Source organism: Triticum dicoccoides, chromosome 7A (assembly GCF_002162155.2).
Source record: "Triticum dicoccoides isolate Atlit2015 ecotype Zavitan chromosome 7A, WEW_v2.0, whole genome shotgun sequence".
NCBI lineage: Eukaryota > Viridiplantae > Streptophyta > Magnoliopsida > Poales > Poaceae > Triticum > Triticum dicoccoides.
In genome coordinates, this window is record NC_041392.1 from 56,371,437 (window position 1) to 56,382,642 (window position 11,206).

The 11,206-nt window shown below is 45.1% G+C and overlaps 1 protein-coding gene across 1 annotated transcript; it reads right to left on the bottom strand.

The window, feature by feature from the left end:
• Positions 1-6,016: 6,016 nt before the first annotated feature.
• On the bottom strand, positions 6,017-9,801 carry LOC119330254 (wall-associated receptor kinase 3-like). The gene is made up of 3 exons (XM_037603365.1): positions 7,947-9,801; positions 7,632-7,802; positions 6,017-7,395 (listed from the first exon to the last, which is right to left on the bottom strand). The coding sequence occupies exons 1-3, from the start codon at positions 8,872-8,874 to the stop codon at positions 6,212-6,214; spliced, it is 2,283 nt and encodes a 760-aa protein (XP_037459262.1). The 5' UTR covers positions 8,875-9,801; the 3' UTR covers positions 6,017-6,211.
• Between the last annotated feature and the right edge of the window lie 1,405 nt (positions 9,802-11,206).

Genomic DNA, 11,206 nt, shown 5'->3' on the forward strand with positions numbered 1-11,206 from the left:
TCCCCTTCGTCTACACCTTTTCCATCCACGAAATCACCCGGATTCGACGGATTTCGATCTCTCCGCCACGAACCCTTGTTGTTCTACCCGTGCCCAAATTTTCGCCCAGGCACCGGACGCCCGTCAGCTACCGGACGACCGGCGACCGGACGACCTCAACCACCGGACGTTCGTCCAACCCTGATGAAACTGAACCCCCCCCCCAAATTGCAGCCATCGCCTCACTTCCGCATACACATCCCCATACCTCCACCACTTTCCGCAACCACCATTTCTTACTCGTTTCGCACTCCGATACGTTTTGCAACTTTGTGCTTTGAGAATTTGAGTTGTGGTTCCGTGTCCTATCATGTTTCGGCTATTTAGGTACGGTTCGACATCAACATCACCGTCGCTCATCTTCGCCACAGACACATCATCAACAACGACCTTCTCGGTAACCTCATCTTGGTTTCGCGACACCCTCAACCATAATCAAGGACGGTAAATTCGAGGACATCTTTGTCCACTCCTTGTCATTACATTGATAACCATCATAGCCCAATTTTTCGTCGCTTACCCATCGAGACTAGCCTTTGAGTATTGCCGGCAATGTGACTTGTGCACATTAGTGATCATACTTCCCATAGCATACATATCATTGGTGCATATCATATCTTCTGTCGCAAAGTGTCATCGTATACTCAATTGCTATCTTGGTTCGTCAAGCATTGCATGAGAAAAGAGCTCAAACACAAAGAGCCAAACAAGATTTTAAGCAAAAGGGGAAGATAAGCAAAGAGCTTTTAAGCAAGAACCATAGCATCATACAACATTAAGATTGTCATACTAGATCATCTTGGATCATATCATCGGAATACCATACATAGAGCATACTTGGGATACAAGTCATTGCATTTTTGCTTAGTAGGTTGTGCACAAGTCTTCGTATCCGCCTATTGTGCAATAGTGCTAGCGTCTCTCTAGTGTTGTGCAACAAGAGCATTTTCGTGGATCCCACATTTTGGCTCATCCTTGGTTGCACGACCCCATTCATCTCTTTGCATGTGTGTTTCCGTGTACCTCATTTTGCTTGGTCTACTTGTTGCATTGCAAACTTGCGAATCTTTTCCAACATTATTGAAGCTCACTAACAATTGCATCAAATTTTGTGCCACCATCCTAACCGAGCTCCACCATAAGCTTTTACTTGTGTAGGTGTGAGAAACCGACAAGAATTGGTACCAATTGTGATATTTCCTTGTTCCACACTGGAGTGATCTTTGATCCACCTTCAACATCGGTCAAGGTACATTTGGTATACGTTCTTCTCTTTCTACCACTCACATATTTCCCTTGGAATGGTGGATAGGCCAAGTACTTCTACCAACCCACTCTTCATCGGGCAAGACGACGACATGAACTCATACGTCACAAAGAGCCACCTCTTTGGTGCACAATGTGCTTTGCATCAAGAGCAAAAAGCAATGAGCGAACGCATCGACAACTTCACCACCGACTTGCGACTCTCCGAGCAATGCACAAAAGATTACTTCGACCACAAGCTCGATGACCACAAGAAAGAGAATGACGCAAGAATGGACGAGATTCGTGCTTTGTTGCTCAACCGTTCTTCTTCCACTTCGTCCTCATCAAGACGGAGCCTCTCAAGTCAACACTCCCACCATCTTCGGCTCAAATACACCGACATTGTACAATCTTCGTCGTGCCGTGCGTCAAGATCGTCAAGCCAACTACAACCCTCTACATGACAACAACTCTCAAGAACAACGACATCATCAAAACTAAGCTACCTTTGCGCAAGCATGAGAATGGCAACGATAATGCCAACATGAAGAGGAAGAGTGAGCGCATCTACACGAAGAAGCACAAGATGCCGAGGCACAACATCAAGAGCAACATTTGTGAGAAGCTCAAGCACTTGAGGCGCAATGTGCCCTCCGAGAACCAAGTCGATCCGTAGCCAACTGAGGCCGACAAGCTCGTGAACATGAAGAAGCACTTCGCGAAGAAGTTCACGAACGAATATATCAAGCTCGCGTGCAACGTCAAGCTCGACAAGTTCCTCCACAAGCTCGCCAAGAACATCAAGTTCAACAAGAGTAAGAAGACAATGGAAATCCTCCACGGCAAGAGGAAGTTATGAGAGATGATCCTCCTCGTCAAGGACGTCATCATCCCCGACCCGAACACAATGAAGAGCAATGCTAGGCAAGCTAAAGTTCACCATGCCCAAGTTCAATAGAAGCAATGATCCTGAAGAGTACCTTTCATGGGCATTGAAAGTCGACAAAATCTTCCGCTTGCACAACTATGAAGAAGAGAAGAAGATCGCGATGGCATCCCTTGAGTTCCAAGATTATTTCCTCATTTGGTGGGAACAAGTCATTGAGCGCCGAGAGGCAAAAGGTGAACCACCCATCACTACTTGGGCGCAAATGAAGGATGTCATGAGAGCACGCTTCGTGCCTACCTACTAGAACCGCGACATTTTCAAGAAACTCTAGCTCCTCAAGCAAGGAACCAAGAGCGTTGAAGAGTACTACAAGGAAATGGAGATTGCAATGATACGAGCCAATGTCACGGAAGATGATGAGAAAACTATGTCACGTTTCTTGAATAGACTCAATCACCCTATCAAGAAGATCACCGACTTCCAACCATACTCGAACCTCATCGAGCTAGTGCATCAAGCTACCAAAGTGGAACGTCAAGTGCAAGATGACTTCAAGTATGCCAAGTTCTCATCCAAGTCCTATGGTTTCTCCAACACCCAAGCTTCAACGACTCCAACACCTTCTACATCAACCAAGCCTTCTACAAGCAACATCGACAAGTCAAGTTACAAGAAAGCTTTGACAACCTCAAGTCATCCTCCTACAATGAGAAACTTCAAGCCGAGAGATTCATCATCATCTACCCCAACCGATGAGACCGTCAAGACAAGTTCCTTCAAATGCTTCACATGCGGAGGCCGAGGCCACAAGTCCTTCGAGTGTACCAACAAGCGGACCATGATCCTCAACGACGATGGTACATACAACTCCATGAGTGAAGGAGAAATGGAAGCACTTGAGCAAGTCGCCATGCACCGGCAAGTGAGCGATGAAGAGGAACAAGTCTTTTGTGATGAAGATTCAAGTCCCGCTCTTGTTGTGTCCAAGGTCTTGACCCTTCAACATCACCAAGAAGAAGACCAAAGATGCCACATCTTTCATACCAAGGCCGGCATCAATGGAAGGTCCGTCAAGGTAATCATCGATGGAGGGAGTTGTCATAACTTAGCAAGTGAAGAACTTTGCTCCAAGCTCCAATTGCTCCAGACGAAGCACCCACATCCATACAAAGTTCAATGGCTAAGCGATTCCGGCACTATTCAAGTCAAGCATAGAGTGCAAGTCTCCTTCAAAATCGGAGCTTATGAAGACACTTTGGAGTGTGATGTCATTCCAATGACCGTTTGCCACCTTCTTCTTGGTCGACCATGGCAATTTGATAGAGGTGTCATCCACAACGGCCGAACGAACCACTACATCTTCAAGATGAAAGGAAAGGAGTATGTACTTCGCCCTATGTCTCCAAGCCAAGTGATCGCTGACAAGCAAGCAACCCATCGTGGAGAGAATAGTGGGAGAGCGAACCACCAAAAAGAGAGTGAGCGCCACAAGCCCAAATTGAGTGCCTCCACGATGAGCGAAAATAAGAACTTAGTTCTATTTGCCACCAAAAGTAAGATAAGAGAAGTGTGTGAGAGCCCATCTAGTTTCATGCACTATGTCCTTTTGTGCAAGGACAACGCCCCAGAAGCTAACACCTCTCACACTCTACCTTTAGTGTTGTCTTCTCTTTTGCAGGAATTCCAAGATGTTTTCCCCAACGAGCTACCTCCGAGACTACCTCCACTACGAGGCATCGAGCACCGCATCGACCTCATCCCCGGAGCACCACTTCCGAACAAAGCTCCCTACCGCGTCAACCCCGAGTAAACCAAAGAAATACAAAGGCAAGTAAAACATCTCATAGACCATGGACATGTGCATGAAAGTTCGAGTCCTTGTGCCGTTCCAGTCATTCTTGTGCCAAAAAGAGACGGTAGCTTTCGCATGTGTTCGGATTGTAGACCTATCAATGCTATCACCGTTCTCTATAGGTATCCCATTCCACGCCTTGATGATATGCTTGATGAACTTAGTGGTGCCACTATCTTTTCAAAAATTGATCTTAAAAGTGGTTACTATCAAATCCACATACAAGAGGGTGATGAATGGAAAACCGCTTTCAAAACAAAGTTTGGCTTGTATGAGTGGTTAGTCATGCCTATGGGTTTATCGGAAGCACCGGGTACTTTCATGCGTCTTATGAATTATGTGTTTCGCCCTTACATTGGTGGGTTTGTTGTGGTCTACTTCGATGATATCCTTGTTTATAGCAAATCTCTCACAGATCATGTCACACATGTTCGAACTGTTTTGCAAACTCTTCGAAAAGAGCGTCTCTATGCTAACATGGAAAAGTGCCTCCTGTAGGAACCGCGTCGGCTGGCGAGCTCTTCGCCCCCGCTTGTGCGGCTCCCCTGGTCGGCCGGCCTGAGTGCCGGCTTCGCCTCCTGCTGCCGCGGCATCGACCAGAGGGCTCTTCACCCCCTTGCACCTCCCGCGGCCTGGCCGGCCGTCCCGAGCGCCGTCCTCGCCTCCTATAGCAGCTGCGTCGGCCGCCCGGCCGCCCCTAGTGTTGGCTTCGCCTCCTGTAGGCCACAACTTTGAGTCCCTTTTTGCCCTCCACTGACCCACCTCCGTAGATCCCTTGCCTCCCGCTGATCTTGTCCCGCCTTTGCCTGTGCTTTTCTCATGCGCTTTTGTTGATTCTTGAGGAGGCTGGTTGATACTAGGGATAACCTAGACATGTTTGAATCGGTGAGATTCGATTCACAGGAGCAAGGTGGGATTATTCAGTGTATTGCTATATATTCAATTGTATATGCAGCTTACGCACGGACACAATTGAGCATGGATGCAGACCCTAGCCGAGGCCCAGTTTAGCAAATCAGCCACGTACGGGGAAAAAATCAGACACAGCGAAACAGATTGAGCAAAAATTTAGTACCACCTCGAATATGTTTTAAATTCAAACTGAAAGCGTAAAATCACGGGAATAAGCGTATTGTAACGGTGAACCCATAGAGTCAATCCATGCTTTATTATTAGAGAAAGATTTCATGCGTTCGTTGTACTACCATGATTGAAAATGAATAAAGATCGAAAGATTTTTGCAAAAAAAAATGATCGTATTTTTTACCCATCTTACTCTTGAGTCTATCCTTTTACCTAGCTCAACGTGTCCTTTTTTATCCAAACATGGGCTTATATGCATAAATAGCATTTAACAAATCCAATTTTTTTTTTATGGTGCAAGATGCTCATATGCATGATGTCCGTGCAAAATTTGGTTAAGTTTGGACATTTGAGGAGCTCATGTCAAAAAAGACAAATTTCGGATGTCTGAAAAACTTTTGAAAACAATACTGTTCACACCTGATTTTGTCTGTTTTTGCGAAGCTCCTAGAATGTCCAAACATCCCAAAATTTTGCATGAACATCACCATTTGAGCATCTTGCACCACACATTTTCTTTTAATGTTTCTGCTATTTTTTTTCCTTTTAATGTTCACCGGGCATAGATGAGCCGAACACCGACTTAAAATTTCGAACACACAGTTAATGAACTAATGACCGTATTTTAAGTCTGTAACCCCTTTGACATTAACCCCTTTGACAACTTCAATGACGTAATAACCCCTTTCACTCAACAGAGGACTACATATATATAGGCCAGCCAACTTGAAAGAGCCTGACATGTTTCCAGAGTACAAATGATCTAATTGAATTAAGATCAAACGAAATAAATTCAGTACAGAGCAACTGCCAAAAGGGGTAAATGAAAGGCAGCAAGCAACACAATAATAAACGAACAAGGTCAAATATCCCATCCCCCGCAAAAAAAAGGGTCAAATATCCCATAACCAACATAAACAAAACCATTCTATAAATGTTGTGACAACCAATTCCAACTTCTACATTAACGTCACAAATAGACGACAAATACAGATAGTATACTTCTAAAAAAATAGATAAACAGATAGTATACTAGAAGCGCCAGGCCTCAAACACTCTTCACAATACTACTCGCATGGTGTAATAATCAATTGAAACTATCATCTAGGTGTCTCTATACCTACTTCAGATATCTGGGCCCCAGTCGAGAACATGCTCGACTGCGGAGGAACACGAAGCATTAAAGGTGTGGGCGAGGAGCCAATGATCAGACACTCTGATTTGCCATGCTCGAGCACCAGCTTCTCCCTCCAGGTGCTTCGCAGAGCCTTTAGCTTGTCAGCCACCTGGGTCATGGAAGGTCTCTCTTTCCCCATGGTGCTCAAGCACATACTTGTCATCTCGGCAACTTCTACCAGCAGCATCTCCATCCCTGTGCTTACTATGCTCGCATCCAGGATGCCATCAAGGCTCCCATCCTTCATTGCGAGCAGGAAGGACGACGCGAGGTTCTTGGCTTCCATGGAGCCGTCGTGGTAGATGGCTGTTTTCCCCGTGATCAGTTCCAGCAGCACAACGCCAAAGCTGTAAACGTCGCTCTTCTCTGTTAGCTTCCGCTCCTGCAGGTACTCAGGGTCCAGGTAACCCATGGTGCCCTGCACCAATGTCATGAACTGAACCTCATCCTTGGGGAGCATCCTTGACGCCCCAAAGTCGGTCACTTTCGCCATGTAGTTCTCGTCCAAGAGAATGTTCATAGACTTAACATCTCCGTGTACTATAGGGCGGTTCGTGGACAGATGCAGATACGCCAGTGCTTCAGCAGATTCTTGAGCGACCCTAAGACGGGTGTCCAGTGAGAGAGGTCGACTTCCGTAGTTACGATGGATAAAATGAAAGAGAGTGCCATTCGGGATGAATTCATAGACCAGCATCGGAACTTCCACCTCTAAGCAGCACCCTAAAAGCCTGACCACATTTCGGTGGTTGGTTTGTGAAAGTATAATAATCTCCTGCACAAAATCGTCAGTTTCGGCCACGTTCATGATCTTTGAGCGTTTCACGGCTACTTCCTTGTTATCCTTAAGAATGCCCTTGTAGACAGTGCCGTGACCCCCCTTGCCCACTTCTCTGCTCTTGTCAAAATCGTTTGTAGCCTTCTTCAGATCATCCTGCGTGAATATCTTCAATGTATCGACTTGTTTTGACATAATTTGATGGTACAGTATCTGACCACCATTCTGATCGAAGAATCTTTCCTTCTCTTTTGCCAGCTTCCTTTTCTGATATTCAGCCCGTAGAGCAAACATGCAAACCATGAGGAAGACGACACCAGCGGATGTGCCTGAAATCATGACGGTTACATCAGTTCAACTAGAGACATTGCCCACATTTGGCTAAAAAATAGTTCCACGTATTGTGTCATCTCACCATTGCTTTACTACATGACATTTATACAAACTGTACTCTAGTCGGACTTATATGATTGGCATAAAGAAGTACACAAAAGCTTTCTGTTTTTTATCAAGCAATGTGTGAACAATTGGTGTGTAAAATATTTTGATTTCTTATAACCCATACCTAAGGCCACCTTCAGAGCTTTATTTGGGTCAGCTCTTACGCAGGGTATGCTCTGTGGATCATCACTCCTGAATCCTGATGGGCATGAACAGGTGTAGCTCCCATCGGTGTTTCTACAATTACCTTTGCAAGGATACAAAGACTGGTTTGGAGGTTCACACTCATTGATGTCTGTCATTTCAAGGAAGTGAGGAGAAAGTCAACATGCAGATCACATTCCAAGAGCAATAAAGTTGATAGAGGAGAAATTCCCCGCATAAAGAATGGACATAAAGAAGAAATTATAGGTTGATTCTGCGAGATGCATGTGCATACCTCGGCACCCTCCTTGTAGGTAAGGACTGCCCACATAACCTTGAGAGCAGTTGCAGCGGTAACCAGGGCCATTGGACACATTAATGCATTGGCTGTTCATGGCTTGACAGGCATACTGTGACCCCATCTTGGTGGCTTCCGAACAACTTCCATTGCCAACAACCCAATCAAGTACCAAAGGAAACCCCTCAGTATATTTACTTCTGAAATTTGTAGAGCTGACATATGAACGATCAAACTTGAACGAGTTCACCTCAGCGATGAATGAGTAGCTGCATGGGCTAAAAGACTGGATGCTAGCATTGTATATAGGTGGTATTGGTGTACATGAGGTGTTGAAGGAGCTGATGTTTCCTGGAAAGGGGGTCTGGCAGCAACCCATGCCAGCGCACTCTGTGCTATCATCGACGTTACTTGCGTCAGTGCAGAATGAAAAGCATGAGTTGACAATGGGCAACTCAAGCTGGTTCTTGCCCTTGGTCACTCCTAGGATCATTCCAAGCATACTACACCCGATCGATATCAACTGGTTCTTGGTGTTGGAAACCTTATGAAAAGGATCAAGACTTAAGCCAACAAAACTGGTGCTATTAGTGCCGTTGGTGTAATTGCATTGTGATGCTATCTTTGGGTTCTGAACACGAACCTCACCAAAGTTAAGATTGATGTCTAGTAACCTAACTCCGGTTGAGGCCAGATATGCCCTGTTCTCATGGCATGTAACATTAAAGGGTTCTTGGAAGCAGCCCTTTCCAGTGCCGAACGGGTACGGGATGCTGACGTTACCACACTTGTCTGGGCAGCCAGGCCGTGCCGTGTTGATGCTCTCAGAAGACCCAGACCCATAAACGGTGGTACTATGCTGCAGGATTAGCGTGACAGCAACAAGTAGTAAGAGCTTCTGACCTGGAGGAAAAGACGGAAACATGTATCATGTACATACCAATCTATCTGGGCCATATGTATGTTACGGTAGTTTTTGTGTTTAGCAAAAAAATGTTATATTAGGAAATGACTGAGACATGTATCATGTACATACCAATCTATCATTGATATCGGTCATTTGTCTTCACGAAATACAAAATGCCAAATACGACATATTAGTAGATGACAAACCAATGCGAACACCATTTAGGAAAAATCCCCTAAAATTACCATCACATAGGGAATATATTGGTAGTCCCCTAAAATTACCATCACATAGGGAATATATTGGTAGTTAAGAGTTTGATCCCACTACCACAAACATTTTGATCCAACAATATCCGAATCAGATGATAAAACAGAGATTAATGCCCGTCTTATAAAATAGAACATAAATTCTGTATGTGTCGCTTAGTTATTCTCGGATTTCAAGTCTCTTGCCATCAGACAAGAATTTAGGTTCAAATCTGATTTAGATAAAAAGAAGAAGAAAAATATGAATTATGCATCTATGTTGCGGAGTATACAAGAAAATAGTCACTAGTAATTGTATACTCCAGACTCCATGTTTCTTTCTGTTCTCATTTTATAAATTGTAGGAAAAGCACTACCTCCAATCCAGAATAACATTAAGTAGCGTGTTTCAGTTTGCATATACTTGTCATTTCGGGTTTTTATATTCAATTTTCCAATGAAATACCTCTATTGATTGCTTATTGGCAGTGATGTTTAAAACTTAAGTACACTATCAATAAGGAAAAGATATATTTTGAAAACAAAAACATTAGTAACATCCTTTGTTGCTCTGTATGTAAAGCTAAAATGGCAAACATTCTCTTGCCCACTACGACTGACATATCATTTTGACTGATTTATACTGGACGTTCTTCCTGTTGTCCGAGCATGTTTCCGTTCTACAATACATTTAGAAACAAAGATTTTTGATAAATAACCTTCTGCATAACTGAATAACAATCTGATTAATCTCTGACCCCTACTTGCCACCAAAAACAGCGCATTTCTACATGACGCTACGGCGTGGTTGATTCCTCACTTGACATTACTCCGGAACCTGCATCTCAGCCCAACCATTATAAGTGCATACAAAAAGTTTTCGCCTGCTTTGCACGAACTAATGTAAGGTAGTAAAGTAAACAAAATATCACTCTACGCTGCAACGATTTCTACTGTTCTTCTCCCACTCCTAGTATCCCCAAAGGCCTGGAGTATGCAACACATCAGCGACACAAGAGACAAGACAGATTCACCAGGTTCCCCGGCCGTACCTTACGGGGGCTGGTAGCCCTGCGCGCATAACGGCGGGGCGGCGTAATATGGCCGCGGATACGAATCCGGAGTAGGCGGTGCCCGCCGGCAGTGCCGGATACTCGGACCCCACGTGGCGGCGACGGCGGCAACCGGAGGAACCAGACCGCCGGCCGTGGGGAACGGACAGAGGGGGACGAGCACCCGGAGGCGCCGCACTGGCTGGTGGTGCGCCATGTGGAGGAGGTCCATCGGCGTCAGGCATCTCGCCGGCCACGGCCGTGCTGGGCGGCGGGGCGAGGGTTTGCTGTGCTCCTCAGGTCAGCGGAATGGGAACGCGGGAGAGAGAAGAAGAGGGAGACTTGTCTGCGGGGCATATTGGTCATTTCGGCAAAGCGGGCATGTATGAAAGCCATTTTCGAATTTCTTAGTCCCAAGCCAAAAACCGTGGCATGGATATAATATTTGCGATGATGGAAGCAGATTATTAAAAGTTATCAAGAGTAGGATTGCTCGCCACGTATGTTTGCGACGTGGTATGAAAACTGAAAACTTGTCCTCAAATCAAAGTGACACAACACAATAGAGTTTCGACGTATGAAAATAATTGGGAATTGGGACGCGGGGCGACGGATGATGGAGGGAAGACTTATCTGCCGGGTATATTTGTCATTTCGAAAAAGCTGGCATGCATGAAAGCCATTTTAGAAAAAAAAATATTCAGAAGTCAAACCGTGGCATAGAAAGAATATTCATAGTGATGAATGCAAATTATTAAAATTTGTCAATATCAGGATTGCTCTCGTATATATGCCGCGTGGTATTTAATTTTAAAACTAGTCATCAGATCAAAGTAACACAATTCAATAAAAACTCGCCTCGTGGCATATATCTGCATATACAAGATAAAGAGAGTTTTCTCAATACGAGTAATCCAAGAGATAGACAACAATGAAAAACTCATGTTGGTGCCCCAACCACGCGTGATCAAGGCAAGATCTTCTTCCCGCGCGCTGGAGGCGTGCGTCGCGGGCCGCGACCTTCTGCGTCGGCGGCGGCGGTCATCGGCC